This window comes from Strongylocentrotus purpuratus, unplaced genomic scaffold (assembly GCF_000002235.5).
Source record: "Strongylocentrotus purpuratus isolate Spur 01 unplaced genomic scaffold, Spur_5.0 spur5_scaffold_12, whole genome shotgun sequence".
Lineage (NCBI taxonomy): Eukaryota > Metazoa > Echinodermata > Echinoidea > Camarodonta > Strongylocentrotidae > Strongylocentrotus > Strongylocentrotus purpuratus.
Window position 1 is genome coordinate 21,453,111 of NW_022145597.1, and position 23,323 is coordinate 21,476,433.

At 36.4% G+C, this 23,323-nt stretch overlaps 1 protein-coding gene across 2 annotated transcripts; it reads left to right on the forward strand.

Moving 5' to 3' along the window:
• Positions 1-818: 818 nt before the first annotated feature.
• LOC580180 (ankyrin repeat domain-containing protein 42) lies at positions 819-12,533 on the forward strand. Of its 2 annotated transcripts, XM_030982104.1 has the most exons (14): positions 819-903; positions 1,397-1,551; positions 2,307-2,534; positions 3,661-3,796; positions 4,204-4,371; positions 4,990-5,022; positions 5,816-5,941; positions 6,849-6,905; positions 7,234-7,329; positions 7,812-7,878; positions 8,035-8,102; positions 8,875-9,001; positions 10,556-10,691; positions 11,417-12,533. In XM_030982104.1, the coding sequence occupies exons 1-14, from the start codon at positions 885-887 to the stop codon at positions 11,540-11,542; spliced, it is 1,542 nt and encodes a 513-aa protein (XP_030837964.1). In that variant the 5' UTR covers positions 819-884; the 3' UTR covers positions 11,543-12,533. The 2 variants fall into 2 exon arrangements, with proteins under 2 accessions (XP_030837964.1, XP_030837963.1); XM_030982103.1 differs by lacking the exon at positions 8,035-8,102 and having other exon boundaries at positions 7,812-7,946.
• The last annotated feature ends 10,790 nt before the right edge of the window (positions 12,534-23,323 follow it).

Below are 23,323 nucleotides of genomic sequence, written 5' to 3' on the forward strand. Positions count from 1 at the left end.
TTTTGGGGAGGGGGGGGGGGGGGGGGGGGAGGGTGGGAGGTGCATATGTATATATATTTTGTTTTAAGGTAAAAGGGGGCATGCGCCCACGCCCCCTGGATCCACCCATGTAGCGAGGGTGAAGAAAAAATGGAGGGGAAAGAGAGAAGAGAGACAAGGAGAAGGGAGGGGAGAGATGAGGGGATAAAAGGAAGAGAGGGAGGTGAAGAGAGAGAGAAAGGTCAGAGGCATATGTGATAGACAGACTTGGGCTTGGACTCCCGTGGGTAGAGTGATAATATATTTATTCACTCGAATGTGTGTTAAGCGTGACAGTTCAAATTTATGATTAGCCCCTCAGTTTGTAATAAAAACTCCCCAAATAAAATGTAATCAATTATAAAAGATTATTTTCAAGTGTGTAAGGACCCTCATTTGTCTTGACTATATCAATCCAGAATTTTTCACAAGGAAAGAGGAAAGGAGGCCTGGAGCATTTTTGTAACAATTATTGATATTATTGATATTAGTTATTACTCCTGCTCCAGTGACACAGTCTCATACTTTTCATACAGGGGGGCTTATTACACCCTACAAGCTCTGCTTTTTAGTCGGCCCTCCTTCCCTTTCAATTTCATGTTTATTTTTTTTAATGTATTGTATTGTGAAAATTGATCTTTATGTATATAAATATGTGAATATGTTAAAATGTACCATCATTTTAAATATGAACGATTGAAAGAGGAAAAATAAATAAATTGAATTGAATTGAATAGAGATATATCTTTCGAACTACATAGCCCATAAAACTTCCCATTCTTTACGCCCTCTACGTTCGTAACTTGGTGAATGTTGTTATATGGTTACTGTGTGCATTTTTCGACCTATAATTAATTGATTGATTTATGCCAACAAATATGCCAGGTATGTAAATATTTCGTTATCATTTACTGTAGAAAAATAATGATGTGAGTGTGAGGATCTTTTGGAAGTACTGTGTCAACGTTTGATCGACAAATATGACTCAAACCAGCAGATATGATGATCGTCTTGGCTTCTCTGCCTCTCGGCGCGGCTTTGCCAGTGCATACGGCGGTGCTACGCCTGGCTTTGCGTCCCCCAACCCGGCCGGCAGGGCTGGACGCTTGTTGGGGACACCACGTCCATGGCCATGGACGCGGGTTGGTAAACTGAGCTGAGCCGGAGCCTCACGTTATGAGCGATAAATTCTTGGGGAGACGGACAAGCCATAAAAGTAGACAGTGAACTGGGGGTATTTTATTACGCGGAATCTGTTTTTCGCTTAAGAAGTTCTTAGGCATTTTCAATATTGCAATTTACTCAGAAAGAATGAACAAGAAGTGTGTGTCTGTGCTTGATGTTCTACTCTTAATAACCATTTCTATTTCCTTCACAGTTGGTAAGCAGATGGCCAGCGTGCATGAAGCTGTGCAGAATGGCGATGTCTTGGAGCTTGAGAATATGGTGAAGAGAGGAGCGAGTATCAATGAAGTTGACCGGAAGGACAAGTTCACTGCACTTCACTGGGCGTGTCATTGTGGAGCACTAGAGGTAAACAGCAATAGCGGGGGTTGTATCATCTTTCCATAATATTAAGGTGCTTTTAAATCCTCACCCCAAATTACTTCAATCACAAGTTGAATTAATAAATGTGATAAAAAACCTCTTACAAGTATTTGGAGCTAGAGATGAATCAATTTTTATTCATGAAACTCTTTTAAAAAATCATTTCAGTGATGACAATGATATGAAATAATAGATTTGAAGCTCTTTCATATTTTAAACTGATATATCACCTGGATCATGTGGTAGGATGTTGAGGACAATAATATAATTCAATATGTTATACTTTCATGCTAGTCACATCAAGGTAATACTGTTATGTACAATTGAAAGCAAGAAAAAGAATCTATGGTGGTGATACATCCAGAATAAGATATAAATAAATACTGTCTATGTAAGGATCTAAGGCCAAATAACAAAAATGAAGTGTTTGCCTCCTTTTTGGCCGCCTCCTCCTTTTTTTTTTTTTTTTTTACTATTTACTATTCAGAAGAAAAAAAGCCAGTGATGTACATTTTGTTTAAATAGCTTCTAAAGTGATACAAATCATTTGTTTTGTCATACATTGCATCAGTATACTCACATAGCACAATATCTGTGAATAAATAGGCTTGGCCAGCTATAATTGAAAAGTCCGGACGGGAAACACATTAATTTTGGTATTTGGCGTTATCCCACACAGAGTTAAATCCCATATCTGGCTCTCAGCAAGCTAATTATCAACTTTCTGTTCTCCTATCTAGTGTCTTCACTGGCTACTATGGCATGGAGCTGACCCTACAACCACTACACCCCAGGGCTGGACACCTGCCCATGTAGCGGCTATCAGAGGTCAAGACCAATGCATACAGGCGCTGACAGCCCAAGGGGTCAGCATGAATGCTCGTGACCTCAGAGGAAACTCGCCGGCCCATCTTGCAGCAGCCCACGGCAACTCATACACTCTGAGCTCAATACTTAGAGCAGGAACGGTCAGTTGGATAGTTATAGTACTACTGGGGGTGTTTCACAATGCCTTTTTTTCAAAAGAAATTTGCTGATAACCAATCAGAAGCAAGGATTTCAGTAGCTTATAACAAAAACTGTAATTTGTCACTGATGACAAGTTTTGTGAAATGCCCCCCTGGTTGGGTAGTGGTGGGGGAGGGGGGGGGGGGGGAATATATGGGAGTAATGAGTGAATTAGCTCTGGAAAACTGCAAGAGCTCTCAAAACAAACAAAAAACAAAAGAATCAATAAAAGTCAATTTTTTAATATGGGAAATCCAGAAAAAGTCCCTGCAAAGAAAAGGGTAACTTAGCCAGGGGTGGGCTTGTGAAAGCAATGGCAATAACAGTACTTTATAGGAAAGAAAACTACACAGGAAGCTGTATTACTAATATTGTTTGCCATACCAGCAATTATTTCAATTTTGAAAACTGAAATGACAACAAAATCTGTGACCTGAAAAGGATAAAAACGTACCCAGGCTACCTTTTATGTAGCACCTCATTTCAAGAATTAAGAAATTATGTGCATTTGCATAAGATATGTATTTGTTTTGCAAGGCTAGAATATGCAGCTCTGTCTAATCTAGAAAGGGGATACCCCTGTACATTTTGTTTCAGTGATCCTACCAATTATCTGTGCTTCATGGAATTCTGTAAAAGCTGTTACCCACAAAGGTGTTTCACAAAGATCCTAAGATGGACTTAATTATGGAAAGCTGTTAGCACCTTTGAAAATACTTTGTAAAAGTTAATCTTATAATTGCATAAAATGTTGATTCAAATTACTCATAGTTTTCTATTATCAAAGAGATTTCATGTTATTTATTTGGAATTTATGAAAAGTCTAAATAACTTGAATTTTTGCTGTTTAAATTTTTATTGTAAGGCTACAAATGGCTCTCCATAATTTTAAAGTCACACTTAGAGTTAAGTTTGACTTAAGATCTGTGTGAAACATACCCCAGACCAACAACAGGCCAAACAATGATTTACATAACTATGAATGGCAAAAAATCTGTTGATTTTGTGTCGGCTTGAAGTCATTTTGGAGTTTGTTTTGGCAGTGTGACTGAGGTGTTACCGGCACTCCTAATTTTATTTTGACAGGACAATGAAGGAAAGAACATAACCACCTGGACAGCGACGCACATAGCAGCATTCCATGGACGTCTGGGATGTCTTCAACTGCTTCTCAAGTGGGGTGCAAGAACAGACGAGGCTGATGGGAATGGAAACATTCCTGGTACGTACTTATTGGTGTAATATTGAAGCCCTAAAAAAATTGCACTTCAAAATGATCATGAAGTGCCTCAAAAAAGTAAAAATCTTTGAGTGACCGGTTTTACCATACTCATTTTCCCAAATAGACTGTAGTGTTATAAAAATTGTAGGAAAACGATTTGTGAAATTTTGATTTACAATCATAAATATCTTGATAATCAGACAGGCGATCAGCATTTACAAGTGATGGGGTTCCTGACTGACCTAAAGGTTTATAATTTTCATTGCAGCATGAGCTAAATTCAGGATTTTGTTTCAGAATCTGAGGCAATGGTACAGATCGAGTCATTTTAAAGGTTTTTTTTTAACTTTGTAAATATATATTGATTTAAAGTCAATCCAATTATTATCGCTATCATTTTTTTGCAGCTCACCTAGCAGCACAAGAAGGCCACCTCCCATGTCTGAAGTTCCTCGTCAGTAGCGGTGCAACCATCAGCGACACACTGGGTGCACGCAACGATAACGGTGACACGCCCAAAACCCTGGCATCTCAGTACTACAAGCAACACTGTGTTGACTACATCAATGCAGTCGGTAAGAAATTGATAATGATCCTTGTTAGTTTTATCATGCCTCCTGTCTGCTTAATGCCCAACGGTATTAAGTTTACTTAAAGTGATATGAGTTAGCACATCTCTGTCTTTGTCAGGAGATATGTTCTAACATTTGTGAAACAACATTACCATGTCTTGTCTCAAATTATAGGTATAGTTTTGTTGTGTATATATAGATATACACATAGCATTAGAAAAAGACCAACATTTGCTTTATGATGTTTGTTATTGAAATTTGTCTGCTGTATTACATTATGGATGGAATAATTTTATTGTTTCTTCATGCGATATAAATTAGAGTATGAGAGACATAAATTCTAAATTTGGCATATAGTGTGGAAATCTTGAAAGCATAGAAATTGCACTCAAGTAAATCATTTTGTTGTTATTATTAACATGTCCCTTTCAAAATTGAAACCTTCTATTATCTTTCTTAATTTGTAGAGCAGGTAATTCTATTTTAATTAATCATCATTAATTGGTAAAGGTAGTGAATGAAAATATTTCCTTCATATCTTACAGAAAGACATATAATAGTGTTTTATGAAATTATCTTCACTTTGGTATTTTTTCTTTTCATTTCTCCTTTTTTAATTAGAATGGGAGAGAGACCATCCAGAGGACCAAGAAAGTAAGTTCAAATTTGAATCCCTTTTATCGACCAGGGGGGGGGTGTTTCACAAAGATCCTAAGTTGAACTTTACTTTAAGTTAGTCTTAAACATTATGGAGAGCCATTTGTAGCCTTAAAATAAAATATATTCAAAAGCAAAAATGTAAGTATTTTAGACTTTTCATAAATTCCACATCAAGAACATGAAATCTCCTTGATAATAGAAAATATGAATGATTTGAATCATTATTTTATGCCTTTTAAAAATTAGTTTTGCAAAATATTTTCAAAGATGCTAACGGCTTTCCATAATGGTCCAACTTAGAGGTAAGCTCAACTTAGGATCTTTGTGAAACACCTCCTGGAATAAATATACGCTACTTAACTTGATAAGTATCCACTCTATCTCCTCAATGGCCAAACAATATGGATGATAATATCTTGAGTGAAAGAAACTCATTTGGAGTATATATAGTGGAATTAAGTGCTGCTATAATGTTTGACAATTTTCCAGGAAAGTGCCATATTAGAATATCATATTGCAATATACTGAGTAGATGCTTCGATATGATAAATATGGTTAATGAAGTTAAACTGACTTCTTTATATTGAATAAGGAATATTCATGACACATTAACATTATAAATCAAAGAATAAATACTTATATGTCAGTTTATAGTTACATTATGTAAAAGAGGCATCGTCCTGGTCATTTTACACAATGTTATAATCAACTCTGTGCTGTGGTGTCAGATCTCACAACCTGTATGTCATAATGTAATGCTTGACTCTCTTTTTGTCCTTGTTTTCAGATCTGGCCTTCCCTGCTCACATGTCCGCTGCTTCCGGTGACCTGGGTCATCTGAGACTACTCATTGAACAGGGAGTGGTCAACATCAATGAGAAAGATGATAAGGGCTCAACCCCAGCACACAGAGGTATGTCTGGGACTACATAACAAGGGTTCAGTGACACAAAGACGTAACCATATTTTGCCAAAATGAGTATTTGATATCAAAATGTCCAGAAAATGTGGGCTTTCCAGGAAACACAAAGACTTAACTCCACCCAACACCTCACTGAAGTCAATGGCTAGTGAAACATAGACTTAACTCTTGAAGCCCAAGTGCTCAGTGACACATAAACCACTTTTTCTCAAAATGGCCAAAATGGAGTTACGTCTCTGTGTCACTGACCCCTTCGATAAGCTTCTAATATGTTATGGTTTTTCTTTTTTCCTACGATAGGCCCATATGATACAATGTACCTAGAGGTGATTATTAAAGGATAAATTTCTTGTATTATCAATCTAGAAACTTCCCTTGATAATTATGGATTCCGTAAACATGATATATTTTTTAAGGCTAGCTCTTCTGACAAATTTTGAACAAATCAGTTTTTTTTAACTGAGTTCCCAAACTTAAAGCTTATCTGTACTAGTTTATAGGAAGGATCAGACCACCCTGCAAGTTCACTGGACAGGTGGTTTCTCATCAAGTCAGCTCTCAATTAACATAAGAAAAAGAGGATCATGGGGGACCAATGGTCACCGATTAGGCATTGTTTTCTATATAGAGGGAGCAAGTAGCTACAAGTAGGACAGTGTGGCTTTATAGACTTAATTAAGTCTCATTGACTATGACAACAATTTTCAAGGAAAATTTAAGGGTTTCACCTAATTTGCAGTGCACTAGTGCTACATGGTTCTCCGTGTCTAAAGAAAATTATTAAAACTTAGTACCAAACCCTGCTGAAATTGCCATTGTAAATGTGATTGTATATGTTTTGATATAATTAATTAAAATCATCTTATTTCAACTCTTTTCTTTTGTCTACTCCTTTTAGCTGCTGGTAATGGTAAACTGGAATGTCTTCAATGGCTCGTAGAGATGGGTGCAAACAGTAAGTAATACTTTCTTTCACTTTCTTTGACAAATAAAGGCAGCCTTAAGCTGTGATAGTATTCAACTCAATTTTCATTCCAAATATAATTATATGTAAAAATATGAACTCAAACCAACATTGTGAAAGTCTTGTTTTCCTGCTGTTATGTATAAAATGCAGTATTACACAATTTATGACATAATTAAGTCAATGTCATTAAATATTCAACGATAAATTCAATTGAGCAAGAATAGTGTTCATTGGCTTTTCATGACTCTGGTATGACACACTCTGTATCCAACTGTCAATATTATGTTTTCTACTTTTTTTCTTCTGTTTCTGATAGTTCATGTCCAGAATAGCGCTGGAGAAACTCCCATGGACGTAGCCCACCGCTTCGCTCAGCTAGCTTGTGTTAAGCTACTCAAGGGAGACGATTCAGGTAATACAAGACAAGGAAAATCATCACGCACCACTATAGCACATTGAGCTTTTACATATACTATAAATAGAGGATGTATTCTTCAATGTTTAAGCTGTATTTTTTTTCTTCTTAAAACTGTCGACATCATCTAAAAAACACACAACTTATTTCAACTATCTTATCCAACTCCAGCTGTTAAGACTTTAGGTTACCAATTACTGTAATTGTAACTGTAAAAACGATCTCTGTACATTTTTACCAGTGAAAAAAAAAATTCTGAATGAACAATAAGTACTTAATAAGCAGAAAAATATACAAAGCAAGTTAATTTATTTTACCTATGAAACTTCCAAAAGAGATCTTGAGCATGAATAACAATAAAACATATAGAAATGGCTTCATGGCAATCCTACCTTTCCTATGAATAATATAGAGCTCCTGTGAAAAATAAGGTATTCTTTTTATCATTGATGTCTTTTTCAATTTCTCCTATTGTGTAGATTCTGATGTGGAGGTGATGGGTGGTTACTCTGACCCTGAAGAAAGACAGGACAAACTTCTTCAGAGGTCTACTGATCATGGCTTGGAAGGAGAGAGTATTGTTTTATCTCCAAGACAGAAAGAAGAAGCTAGAGGTAAGGACGTCCTCTACGTTGAGGCGTAGCTGAGAGGGGAAGGGGGGGAATGGGAGGGGGAGGGGGCTCATGACAAACTTCTTCAGAGATCAACTGATCACGGCCTGGAAGGAGAGAGTATTGTTTTATCTCCAAGACAGAAAGAAGAAGCAAGAGGTAAGGGCGTCCTCTAGGGTGTGGCGTTGCTGGGAGGGGGGAGGGAGGGAGGGGAAGGGGCAGGGGGCACATTTGACAAGCTTCTTCAGAGATCAACTGATCATGGCCTGGAAGGAGAGAGTATTCCTCTGTCACCAAGACAGAAAGAAGAAGCTAGAGGTAAGGGCGTCCTCTACGTTGCGGCGTAGCTGGTGGGGGGGGGGGGAAGGGGGCTCAAGAGAAACTTGCAGAGTGATCAATGCATCACAGCATAGAAGGGGAGAGTATCCATTTGATCTAAAAGACGGAAAGAAGAAGCATGGGCTAAGGATGCTCTCTACATAGCGGTGCAGCTATGAGGGGGAAGGGAGTGGGAGGGAAGGTGCAGGGGCACATGTGACAAAGTTCTTGTGTGACAGAAAGAAGAAGCAAGGGGTAAGGACACAATGGCTTATCTATGTAGGGTTGGGGAGTGGAGTGATGAGAAGAGGGGGAAGAGGGGAAAGGGAGGAGGAGGCCACAAGACAAATTTTGTCATAGAAGTACTAATCTACTGATCATTGCCTGGAAGGAGAATCTATCCCTCTATCCGCAAGACGGGTAAGGGAGGCCATCCTATGATTATATCTCAATCTCGCTCAATCACACAAAATTGACAACTATTATATTACATTGAATCTTCATCTGTTGGTTTCAGTAGAATTAAAAAATTATTATAAAACATTTTTTTTAAGCGTTCGTGGTACATGATATTTGAAATACCAAAACTGCCTCTGTTCCATATCTTTGCTAGGCCGAGCTATAAAGCGGGTCGAAGAGCTAGAAAGACTCATCGGCATCGCTAAGACCAATTTCCACCAGCTTGGAGGAAGGCTTGATGAAGACCGGGAACAACAACGCAGGGAGAGAGAAAGTGATAGGTAAGTATGGCATTGAGAATTCAGACTTCAAAAAGAACAACGTGCAAGATTGAGATAATAAGGGGAAAATATGGATTTAAATTGAACTTATCAATTACAGTGAAGCCTGTATATAAGGATCGTTCAAGGGAAACATGATAAGTGGTCTGTATAGGTAAGAGGTCTTTGTGTACGGATTCCTGTAGTACAGGTTTAAATGAGAAACCATATAAAAGAGAAACAGAAAAAAAATGTGATCTTTACTTTATAGACAGGTTGTCTTTCTATACAGGTGGTTGCTAAAGCAGGTTTGACTGAATAACATTCTTTGTTAATATGTCATTAATATTTTTTTGAAATAAGATAGAAATTCAAGTAATGGTGAAAGAAGAAGAGGGTAGTGTTGCGAATATGATATTGATAGTGATTAATATCTTATTGAGGGATCCTGTGAAGGAGAGTCGTCATCGGTAGACCCTGATAGAGAGATAATTTTTTCAATTTCGATTCAATTCATTTATTTCAATCCTAAAACCATAAAATAATATATATAAAACAGTAACGTGAAACAATCATAATCTTACAATTCTGGAATGAAGAAAATAGAGACTAAAAAGGAAGTTTGAAAAACTTGTAAGTAATAGTCCCCTGACATAAATAATAAATAACAAGATATTGCCCGCACATTCTTATCAGTTATACCAGGAGGAGCGACTAGAGGTTTTTATGCCTCCGCCACCGAAGGTGGTGCCGGAGGCATCATGTTTTCGGGTTGTCCGTCCGTACGTCCGTCCCATTTGACCGTTATCACAATATCTCAAGAACCATTTAAGATTTAAACTTAAGACTCGGGAATAGTATTTATCACCATAGGAAGACGATCTGATTACATTTTGGAGCACGTAGGTCAAAGGTCAAGGGTCACAGAGGTCAACTTATGAAATTCCATACATTGAGATTGTTATCATAATATCTCAAGAACCACTGGAGATTTAAACTTCAAACTTAATGATAGTGTGTATCACTATAGGAAGACAATCTGATTAGATTTTGGAGCACGTAGGTCAAAGGTCAAGGGTCACAGAGGTCAACTTATGAAATTCCATACATTGAGATCGTTATCGCGATATCTCAAGAACCACTGGAGAATTTTCACTTCAAACTTAATGATAGTATGTATCACCATATCATAATATCTCAAGAACCACTGGAGATTTAAACTTCAAACTTAATGATAGTGTGTATCACCATAGGAAGACAATCTGATTAGATTTTGGAGCACGTAGGTCAAAGGTCAAGGGTCACAGAGGTCAACTTATGAAATTCCATACATTGAGATTGTTATCATGATATCTCAAGAACCACTGGAGATTTAAACTCCAAACTTGTTCGCCTATGCCCTATGGCAGAGGCATCATTTTCGACTGCGCGCAGTCAAAATTCCATCTAGTTTTTTCATGATTTCAAGTGTTTTTTTCCCTTCCAGCTAGACACCAGAGAAAACAATTAGATGATAAAGAATGAATAAATTCATTATGAAATATTGATCCATACGTTTGTATTTCCTTTGTGAAGGATGTTGAAGGAATTGGAATCACAGCTAGAGTATGAGAGACTGAGGAGAGAGAAACTGGAATCTCAGTTGGATGAATGCAGGGCAGAGATCCAGCATCTTAATGCCATGCTGGAAAGAGCTTCAAATGTAGCATATGTAAGTCATTTTCTGCAGTCAAATACATTTTTCTCACTCTAATGAACATGTGATTTATGTAAAGTTCAGCACTGGTCATGCATAATTGATTGTGAAATAAAAACTGTTGATAAGCTATTCAGAACCATCGATTATGTAGTATGTAAGATTAATTGTGTGTTATGATGTCATGAAAATCATTAAAAATTTACTAAATTTAACTTAAAATATCAAGTAATGAAGAGCACTTCATACAAATAATGGTCCATGGGACTACTCAAACGTATGGCATTAGGATTTGGTCCAAAGCCTTTCTAAGTATTTGAGAGCATTTTACCCATTGCCAAGGCTCTAGTATGTACATTTTCTTTTCATTTCATTTCATTTCGTTTATTTATTTCCATGTCAAGATAAAAACAATATTATATAATCCTCAAAATATAAACATATATAATGAGATATCTAAAGTGTGAGGATCATAAATATTTCATGAATGGCTTCAACTTTGGTACATAATTTACATAAAATCAGGATTACAAAAAAAGGGAAGATTACAAAAACAGAGAAAAGAAGGTGGAAACATTGCATAAACATTGACATTGTAAGTTATTAGAATTTTCCAAAAAGAAATTGCTTTTATAGTCATTTAATTTGGTTAATTTTCTCACTATTCTTAATTGATAAAGGGATGTTATTCTTGACTAATGTCTTCTTCTTCTTTCTATTATTTGTTTTTCTTGATACAGAGTGAGGAAGAGGCCAAACCTAAGAAGACGAAGAAGAAGAAGAAACGTCCAGTGTCAGCAGGAAGTGGAGGGGTTTTTGTCAAACGGACAATCTCCAAGGCACCCCAGAATCTAGAACTATTCTAAGCCCTATGCAGGACCCAGACCCAGTACCAACGGCCGGATAATCTAACCTGGACCTTTGCCTAGCCCCTCTAAGATCTAGACCTGTTTTAAGTCCTGTGCAGGACCCAGACCCAGTACCAATGGCCAGATAATCTAACCTGGACCTTTGCCCAGCCCCTATAAGATCTAGACCTGTTTTAAGTCCTGTGCAGGACCCAGACCCAGTACCAACGGCCAGATAATCTAACCTGGACCTTTGCCTAGCCCCTCTAAGATCTAGACCTGTTTTAAGTCCATTGCAGGACCCAGACCCAGTACCAACGGCCAGATGATCTAACCTGGACTTAAGATCTATACCTGTTTTAAGTCCTGTGGAGGACCTAGACCAGTTATCTAATAGAACCAATGTTGAGAGGCAAATAAGATGGTAATTTAAGCTGGACTCTTGGAAAGTCGCCTCAAAATCTAGACCTGTTCTAAGTCCTGTACAGGACTTTGACCCATATTTTAGTACTAATATCAAGAGAGCAATAGCCATGTAATTAAGTTGGACTCTCGCCAAGCTACCCCCCCCCCCCCATTACATATTTCCGTAGTCCTTTTGAGGACTTAATTTTATACCCAATGATGGGTGGAAGCTAAGTCTTTAAGTAGAATTTGACAAAGGAAGCAAGATCAATGCCCAAATTGTGTTTCCATCGTTAAAAGCTAGCTTAGACCTAGCAATCAGGTTTAACTGAACTAGTAAAATACATACTGATTTTTTAATCCCACCTTCACAAGAATGTGGCTTGTTAGTCCCACCAAACTATTGATTGTGAAGAACGTCCTATCTATACAGGAGGCTCAATAGGCTCAGTGGTAGACCAGTGGTCTCATAACTGGGAGGTACAGGGTTTGAAACCAAGTCTGTGAGCTAGTGTCCTTTAGTAAAGCATTGATCCTCATTACCAAGTCCCTCAGTGAGGACTTTATGCTATCCGTACCCTGGTTGATTACTTAAGAGCAAACACATGCTTTCTTATCAGTTGGGTAAGACAAACAAACAAACAAAATAAAATTATCAATCCAAAAGAACAAACAAGATTCCTGTGTAGTTAAGAGTTAGAACGGCATAACTGCTCTTTTGAATTATTGAAGTTAATTCTCTTTGGCTCTCAACATACATTCACTATGAACATGACTGACAAAGAAAGCGGACTAAATGTGCAGTTCTTCAGGTAGACAAAGGAACATCCTTTCACTGCTATTATGTAAAATGTGTAGAACAGGTGTCACATGCATATTCACTTTTTACATAATAGAAGTGAAGGGATGTTCCTTTGTCTACCTGAGGAACTGTATATTTTGTCCGCTTTCTTTGTCCGTCTTGTTCATAGTGATTGTGTTGGTTGAACATAGAAGGTGGCTAGCTTCAGTTTTACCTTTGACTTTCAAAAAAATATTAGAAGTATGAGATCATAACTGAATAATAAAAATATTCCAGCAATATTCTATGGAAATCCAGAGCACTTGTAACTATTTTTCTTAGAGAAGTTTCAATCATGTTAATTTAATGAATAGAAATGGTTAAAATGTTCTAAATCTCATGTATTTGTGCATTAAATGTATTCAGCTTGTCAATACCATATGATGGTCTCATCAAACAAAGCGATCAAAACAGTTTAAACAAATATTTTGGTATTTATTTTTGAAAAACAACTTGATTGAGGATAGAAAACTAGAGGAGGAATCCAAATAACATAACTGCCTATTAGCAGATTGAATTATAATTTCTTTAAATGTTAGAAGGAAAAGAATATTGAAAAAGGCACAAGATTGCATTAGAGTTTGTGTGCCTTTAACACAATTTAAATACTTTCCACTCAAAGTTGTGCAGTTATTTTATGTATGAAAGTTTTCTCTGATTGAGTTTGGTTTCATTGGAATCTATCATTCTCGTATACAGGGACGTTTTTTAAAGGATTAACTTTAGTGATCCTGACTTTAACATTGTACTTTATTACAACGTGAAGTGAAAACTATGTGTCCCTTATAGTTGCTCCATATTTTCTGCAAATGCATCATGCTTCTCGTGAGGCCTAGAGTAAGGTATATTTATGATTCTGTACATAAATTATTGTAATATTTTATCAGACCTTGAAATTCCAGTGAGATTTTATTATATTGTATACATATAGTATCATGTGCCGTCAATAAATGATTGTCATCATTATTTTTGTGAAATGATGAGGTTTACCATACTGCAAAATGGAGATGAAGAGAGAAAGAAAAAAGAAGCATCATGTTCAACTCCAAATTTTATTTAAAATGAGGCAAGATATTCAATTTCTGTAGTATGATGATCTTGTACCCCATTGTGTGACTTTATGCCATCTTTAATGAATGTACATTTATAAAGTGGTAAGTGATAATAGCTACAAATATTATGTGATGGTAAAGAGTGCGTATGTAAGAATAGTGGTTGTCTCATGCTTGTACTAAAGCCACTAGCTGTAGCACCTTTATAATACGCCAACATACATGTATTCTGAAATGGCATCTTATTAGTGAAATATTCTGAAAATATTCCTCGAAAGTGTTTTTTTTTTTCTTCATACTAGTATTATGTCTTGCAATTGTTGGAAATAGAAGGAAATTTATCACTCTTACTTTTAAGTTTCCTGTCCTCTATTAAATAGAATTATTCATACATTATCATCAGTCATTGAATTATGTAAATCAGTGTTTTGTTTTGTCAATAAATATATCTGGAATATGCTGAATACTGCTCTTGTTTCTTTTTGTATCAAGTATTCCAAGATTAATCTCCCCCTCTTCTCATTTTATGTTCTAGTTATTACTCTAGATGCAACAATCCATTTGTAAATATCACATGGTGATCTATTCTTCCTGCATACAGATTGGGGAGGGGGGGGGGGTATTTATTGACCCCACCCCCCCCCCCCCCAAACAAAAAAGAGATTTATAGATAAAATAGTGGGTATCTTGATGAAGATGATTATCATGATGATTTCAATGATAAAGATTAAATTGGTGATATGATGATGGGGATGATGATGATGATGGTGATATTAACGATAATGAGAAGGAGGAGAATCAGATAATTTTTAGGCATAAGAAGGATTAACATATCGAAATGAGCATGCTCTTTTCTCGCATTTTAGTGGGTACCGCTACATGGTTGTTACAGGATTAATATATTTTCCCCTCCTCCCCCCCCCCCCCCCCCCCCCCGACGTCATAGCTCCCTGACATTATCAGTCAGGCGGATCATTGCGTAGTATGACGTCACGATGTCTCCGTCCATTTCTAATGATTAAAATGAATTCACACACAAAAATCACATCCCCTCAAACATTTCAAAACCTGTTTGTTCGGAACATCATAAATGTGTCTACATTATCAGCCGGATTATTACGTCATTGCGTAGTATGACGTCACGATGTCTCCGTCTATTTTTAATGATTTAAAAACTTAATTTTCATTTCCAATTATAGATAAAGCGATTGACATTTTCACCAACCTTTAGGAGATGCCTGCTCTGAACTTAAAGCGTGTCAATTTATCTATTTCGGGCAATGCCTGATCATAACAAGACACGCGTTAAAAACAAATTGTACCAGGGCTAATTTTAGTCGATAGATGACTTTTTCATTTAATTTGGACGGTGCTCGATACGGACGTTGAGTATCTTGAGTACCTGTCATAAATAAAGTGATTAACATTTTCAGCTTATATTGGCTAGCTCATGATTGTTTTCTTCCATTTTGAATCGCAATTGAAAGAGTATACGATTATTGGGAGAATATCAATCTTTGTCCAAATCTGATATATTCTTGACAAAAAAGCTTGAATACATCAAGTTATAGTTTGAGACTTGCCCGACATAGCAGCGATCATTAAGTTGCATCAAGCTATAATACATCATATCCCTGGCTTGGTCTTTGTGAGAAATAACAAGTCCAACAGTAACTTCAAAACATGTTTACAAGAATCTCAGACATGAGTCTAGGTTAATGAGCGGTTCATTCGTTTCTGTTTCATTGTTTCTGCTTATAGATTTAATTGCTCCCCCCCCCCCTCTCTCTCTCTCTCTCTCTCTCTCTCTCTCTCTCTCTTTCGCTGTCTCGTCCCCTTCTCTCTCTCTCTCTACTTCTCATCTTACTCGCTCTTTGTTTTCTTACTCTTCTTAATCTCTGTCGTATTCTTTTCAAATCTCTATTTCTGTTACCTTTTCTCTCAAACGCTGCTATCATGGTTACACGTTGTCCAGATATCACTTCCTCTCTTCTCCTCTTTCTCTACAAATTTACTCCTTTTCTTTCGTGACTATATATATTAAACATAAAGATATAAATACAAAATGATATATAAAGGAATCACACACAAAAATAAAACAAGAATTACAGAAATGACATATATACTTAAAAACAGTTATGAAGAAAAACTAGCAACAGATGAAAAACAGGATATTAAAGAAAATTATGCAAAAGGTGGCCTAAAAATCATCTTGGTAACAAACACAAGAGGTATATCTAGGGTAGGAAGTGACTTCATACCAATGCTACCATGGTTTTCTTTGCTCGAATGTTTTGATGAACAAGGCGAAGGAGATCATTTCATTTCATTTCATTTATTTTCGTTATTTCTTATGGTACATATTCATATCAAAATAAAGTACAATTTTTATATTTTTGTGTGTGTGATACATTAACAATCAATAATGCATAATAAATAACACGAAGATAAGTGTTCAATATATAGAGTACCGATTTAACTGAGAGAAATATGATGGGACCTACATGAAAGCAAGCTTGTAAAGCTTTAGGCCCCGGTGAAATAATTTGTGGTTGTGTTACTGAGAAGTAAATAATGAACAGATGAGAACAAAAGGGATCCTTAGTTTATAGAAGAAAAACAATTATAATACTTTTTCCTTTTTTTTACAGCTTAACAAACCATGATAAGTATATTCTTTAATAAACCATAATGAAGTAGATATAACTCACTGCTTTGGGAAAAACACCCCTTTGTAATGTTAAGATGTACATTAGGGAAGTTTGTATTAATAATCATTGTAATGTTTATGTGAATTATCTGTTCATATTGATACAAATATTATTTTTTAATGTGCTAAATATTATCATTATTATCTTTCACGGTCGTACCATCAAGCTGTGATTTTATTTTTGTTTTTACAAACCCTTAAGTGAGCTCCTAATTATAGACAAAAGTGAATTTTAATTAATATCAAAGTTTCGTCACAATAATTGTTTTCCAGTTTCCTAGAAATTGTCAATTTCCTTCCCTAAATAAGCTTGTGGGTTGAAGAATTAAATATGTACTAAATGGCATCTTAGTTCTTAATAAGTGATTAATTCCCCCCCCCCTTTTTTTTGTTGTTGTTTTCTTTCATCTCTTAGCGAGTCAGCCATGGAAGCAGGAACTGGTCAAACTCTGTCGTGTATAATTCCGTAAAGGGACACTACCTGATGTGCGTACGCACGTGACTCCACGAAGCTCAGGCAGCGCAGCTTCCGTGATCACGTGCACGTCGATTGAGACGCCACGTCATTGGTTCACCGCTAATGACCAGCGTCTTAGCGTCTTACTGGGGGATTTCCCCTTCTATTCGGTCAATACTTCTGTCTTTTCGTGGGTTGAAGGGTTTAATACGTACTTAATTGCGTTTTGGTTCTTAATAAGTGATTAATTTTCACTTTTGTTTACTTTCTTTCATATCTTAGCCAGTGTATTTCAAGAGTGGGAGGGTGCTATCGAAGCTTTCCAAAGAAACTTGATTAATTAAATGATAGGTCATCTTCTCTTTTGAAAGAATAATGATTAAAACAATTAATTCGCTTTATTGCTTGAAATTTATCATTGAATTTTGATTGACTTCACTTACGTAGGATGGCTGTGGGGGCGCTGTTAGCAGGATGGTGCTGCAACCGCGTAGCTAGGGTTTCATTTTAGGGGGCGGGGGTCAAGTGCGCAGCGCGGAAGCTTTGACGTTTCATTAGATTATTAGAGAAAGAAGACGATCCGTTGTACCGTTCTCGACTCTTGATACTTGTCTGAATTTTCAAAAATAGTATTTGATTCATTGTTAAATAAGATTTCGATTTTTCATTTCTTCTAAGGATATCTTCAGAAATGAGCATCATGCATGTGATAAATAAATTGACGTTTATATCAACCAATCACCAAACAATCATCATTTCATCATAAGATTTCCATAATTGGTCGCGGGAAAATGTTGGTCATTATTTGCCACATTATGCCTGGACTGATAGCAATAGAATCCAAAGCTCAATTCACAATTACATTTCTAAATAAAGGATAATATATGATGCATATCTTTTGTTTCTTTTATAATCTTTTTAACACAGTCTTTGTCTTGTTTTTTTTTTTGTCTGCTCCTTTTTCTTCCTGCGTCATTTTACTTTTTTCTCTACTCTCTCTCTCTCTTTCTCTCTTTCCTTGGCCGGCGTTTTTTTTTTTTGGGGGGGGGGGGGGGGGGCGCTCCACCGCCCACCCGGTTAGGCGCCTTTGGGGATGTAAAGTTCATGATATATAAGGAAGTGCGACCAGAAGCAGTGTTTCATGGAAAACTAATCTTTAACAATTAAACGTGGGAAGTATTATTTTCAATATGCACACACTCAGAACGCCTCCCCGCTGCATTTTAAATACCAATGAAGATTAATTCAAAAACATCCAATAATTGTTAACGAGCCCCTCAACTACTTTTTTAATTTGCTCCTGATTTTGACTGTTTCTTGTGGCCACTTTCAAAAGATCCCTTAAAACCATATTTTATTCATCATCAGTAATATATGTAATGTTCTTATTTTAGGATTCTTCAATTTGATTACACTTATCTTAAAATATGTGACTTTGTAATTGTTTGATTGTTCGTTTGTTTTTAACCATGATTTAGACCCCTTGTGTGAATGTTGGCCTTATTGTCTGAACAATCGTTGTAGCAGACACATAACAAATGTCGTCGTGTACTGTGCACCTGTAAACGAGTGACAAAATGTATGAAATCAGGAACCGGTAAAACATACTAACCCGTCGTGTCCTATTTCGAATTAAAGACACGACTCTAATTATAGGTGATATTTATGGCGTGACCTAATAGTTCGAATTGGGACACGAGAAACGACATATAGTTATGCTTTTGACCGGTTCCTGAAGCACGTCAGGCCTACGTGTCGCCACGAAGCTCAGCTCCCGTTATCACGTGCACGTCGGTTGAGACGCCACCGCTGACCCACGTCTTATTGCGGGCCTTTTCCACATAGCCACAATACTGGAAAATACGTATGTTCCAGTTATGTGGCATGCCCCTTCTATATTCGGTCAATGCTTTGATATTCCAGTCTCGAAGCTCAATCCGAATAACGTCATTTCCCTCCGTGTCATATTGTACCATACCGAACCAACTTTCTTGGTAGGCTACATGTCTGATAAAATACTATCGCATAAACGTCCGAGTACATTGAAGGACATCCGTTGCGGGATGTACAAACCCTTTCTATTTCACGTGAGAATGTACGTACTTCTTCCGCGAAAATTTCGTTTTATTGATTCCTTGTTGTTTGAGAAGAAAAATCATTTGAGGTTTATGGAGCCAGGATATCGCACGTTTTCCTCTTATCTTATTATAGGAGGTCATAACCTGTTCCGTGCCGATGCTGTGTTTGATTTTATTTTTAAACTATGAAATTCCGCTTTAGGGGATGAACAATTATCATTACGATAGTTCACCGTAACAGTTTGGGCGGGTGCAATTAAGTTGAAGCCCTTTATGCACATATGATTTTGCTGGGCGTTTTAATTAATTAAAATGAACAAAAAAGAATGGAAAGAAAGAAAGGAAGAAAATGAAAGTAAGCAAGAAAGAGTGAAAGCAGAAGATTAAAGTAAGTTAGAAAGTTAGAAAGAAGGACAAATTGGAAGTGAGAAAAAAAAGAGAGAAAATTAATTTAAATCATAAAGAAATAAAACTAGAGCTTCACTTTTATCAACTTCCCCAAAAGTGCCCATTTTACTTAGGGAAAATGTTCCATTTTCTTCCTAATAAGCGCCCCCCCCCCTTTGTCCCCAGTGTCCCTTTTCACCTCTGATGAGTGTCCCTATCCAAATCTAAAAGATGTCCTTTGTTGTCCTTTGATGTCCAAAGTTGTACTTTGACAAGTGTCCCTTTTCCTTTGTAGTAAGTGTATGTTCTCCTTTTAATAGGACATTTCTGATGATAGCCCATTTTTGAGTATATTTACTGCCCCTTTTTTCGTCTTCAAATAAGTGGCCTTTAATTGTCCTTCTGATTAGTGCCTTTTTTCTTTCTAATAATTGCCCCTATACCTTCCTTAAAAAGAACGTTCACGACTAATAAATGCCCTCTTTTAAATATGATAAGTTCCGTTTGTTACTTTGATAAATGTCCCTTTTTATTATCAATAATTGCCCTTTGAAAAGTGCACCTTTTTCCCGACATTTCCACTGTTCCTTACAAAGTGTGCCCTTTTGCAGTCACCTAGAGAGCCACTTCTAGTTTCAAAGAATCGGAGCAGCTTTGTGTCGTTACATATTCCCTATTTCTGCCATCACAATGAAAGGCAGTTTTGAAAAATATGAAGGGTTAGACAAAATGGCGGAGTTTTCTAACCCTAAGTTCACTGCATTTTCATTGCTAAATGTCATTCATATTAATGTCAAAAAGAAATATGATTACCAAACGTGCTATGACAAGATATTTTTCTAAAGATTTCCCGCATTTAACATTCATCTCATTAAGTAAAAAATCATATAAAAGTTATTATTCATTTTTTCATCATGAGATTGTGCTTAACTCCCCATCAGAATACGTAAATTCATCTGATAATAAGATCACGTTCAACAAAAAGAAAACTTAGAGCGCAGAATCCCTTCTCATTATTTTGAACAAGAGCATAAACTAATCGTCGGTTTTAAATGTTCAAATGTTCGGGCCATACTGTAGTGTGCTCAAGAATTTCGCAAAAGGTCTTGGGGACGTTAAAACTTTAAAGTTTATATATCAGGTTGGTTTTAATGAAAGCAGAAAATGGGAGGAAGAGGTCAATGAAAGTTTGAGTAAATTCCTATAACAATTAGAAAGTCTATCTCTCATTTATATATTTACGCGTGTATATTATATATAGCAACCTGACCGAACGAGCCCATTCATACACTACACTTTTGAAGAAGAAAACATCTTAAAGTAAATCAAAATCAGTATTTTTTTAAAGATTGAGATAAGTGAGTGTTCCAAACGTGTTGTGGGTGTCAAGCGTTTAACCCCTTAACTGTCCCTTTAACATCCTCTATTGCCCAATATACCATACTTCTTTTAATTAGCTGATTGTTTTTAAAAGAATGTTGAGTATTTCCATCTATAAGGGAAATCAAAGAGCCAATACAGCACTTAGACACTAATAATAAGTCCCTCGTTCTTGGAATTGGTGAAATGTTACAGGTTCACACAAAGGGTAGCCACGTTGTCGTCTGGTCACGATTACTTCCAATAAAATTAATGCCATCCAAGAAAAGCAGTCAAGCGCTACTATCACTACATCAGACGGTTTTTAATCTCTGTCGAAATTAGTGTCGTGATCTGACTTTTGATGTTGTTCCCCGTGCTATATTTATTTCTCATAAATAATTAAAATGTGTGATGTTTGTTCCGTGAGCAAGTCTATTTCCAGGTTTCCGGTGGATGATTTTTTTTTAGAAGGAATAATAACCTATTAAGAAATTCAATAAAGGGATTAAAACAAAAATATTAAACCACGTCAATTTGTCTAGGGGTGGGTGTTATCAATAATTATATTAGGTGTAACTATATATATAAGTCATACCAATTATGAGGTCTTTATATTGTTGCAGAAGTGAGTAAGTTGTTCACAGTTAGCAAGTACAGCTCTCAGTAAAGACAGCTTTGATAGTTCTTTTAAAAAATGGAGTTCATAAATTTACATCTGATCAAGTGGAAAAGTGCGGCTTTTTCCTGTAAAAGGATTAAAGTATGGAGTATAGTGGGTGAGTTCAATTTTATCTTATTTTCCCAACTTGAAAAATTTCGATTCGTTTGGTTAGCACATATCGATATCTTTAAGTGATATGATGAATATGATGGTAATAATAATAGTAATAGAATATTGATAACAAAAATAATACAAATATTAATAATAGTATTTAGTATTATTATTGTAACAATAATAGCGGTTTCTTACATAGCGCTTTACCAATAACTTTCCAAACGCTTAGAGCATTATTTTATTACGTCAGTCACTGGATTCAATTGCTATTCTGCACGTCATAGAGCACATTATCCACTCATTGGGGAGCATTCCGGCTAGTAGCCCTTTTAAGGTGCAAGTAGAACCTCTGCAATAAAAGAAAAACTAGTTAAAGTGATTTCTGGTTAATTTCATTGAAACTAGTCTGTTTAATAGTCTAAATATCTAAAACCACTGATAGAATGCTACCTGAATAGTGCAATATGTGCTCATTGCTATGATAAATATATTTGCCGCCATTCCAATTCCAAGATCAACTGATCGATGCATGATTATGAATACACGGGCGCACAGAAAACGACCGCAAAGACTTTCGAAAAAATCAACTCAAGTGCAATTTCAATACCCTATCCCGTGGAAATCCAGTTCGTATCGCATAATACGTCCTTGTATTGTTAGTAATTTTCAATGGGTAATGCACAATCAGTGATATCGGAAGGAGAGACGCGACTTGGGGTTACAATGATTCAGTCCGATCCGCTTCGCCTCCCAGGCCCGGGTGACGCCAATTACTTAATATTGCCATTTACATTACTAATAAATAACAATAATGGTTTTTAATTCAATAGCCAAAGTGTGATTTGTTCGAAAGTCTGTGATTTTTTTACGAGGAGTTTTCGCCGGGGGACCATGTGCGAAGCGAGCGGATAACAACTATACTTTGGTGATAACATCCAGTGATGGAAAAATTTAAGAAACTCAAAATTAATTCATCAATTTCAACATAATGATGACGTTTCAATTTTTGTCTTGAATTTTGTTCCCGAAATTGAAAATGATTTTGATTTTGATTTAATTGTAATTGTATTATTATGTTGGTTATTCATTGGACCCCTTTGGAGAACAGTAACATTATCGACGGAAATGGACTATCCACCAAATCTATGAATATCTATGATTTAATCTGTATATTTCCACTTGTTTTATTATAATTATAGAAGAAAAAAACGTCTTCAAGAATATAGAAATCATTCATTTTGCTAACGTGAACATGGTCATTAAGTCATTTTACATTTGATTTAAACACCGATTCCTTGATCTGCAATTATCATCTCAGAGTCAATTATCTTTCTTGTTCCATGCAGGTTTGCTAATATGTAGCTTAGATTGGATGGTTCACCCCGTGACGTCAGCTACGACGTCAGTGCCGTGTGCTAGCGTCGTATCTCATGAGATCTCAAAGAAAGTAGATCGAGCCCGTAACTCCACACTCAACCTCCTTTCAAATGTAAGTACAGTTTGCAATTGTTTTGGTGGGGGTTATTTTTAACACGATCTCAAAGACTTCAAAAATCAATCTCAGGCACATTTTAGTAGGCTTACCAGTGCGTCACCTATTAAAATGCGTCAACACGATAATGACATAAATGCATTACGTCATCCAAATATATGATTTTCGTAGGTTTGACAATGAGATATTGAAGTTGTCCTTATTGCTTGAGAGCCGCAGTTGCAATCGTGCACGAACAGA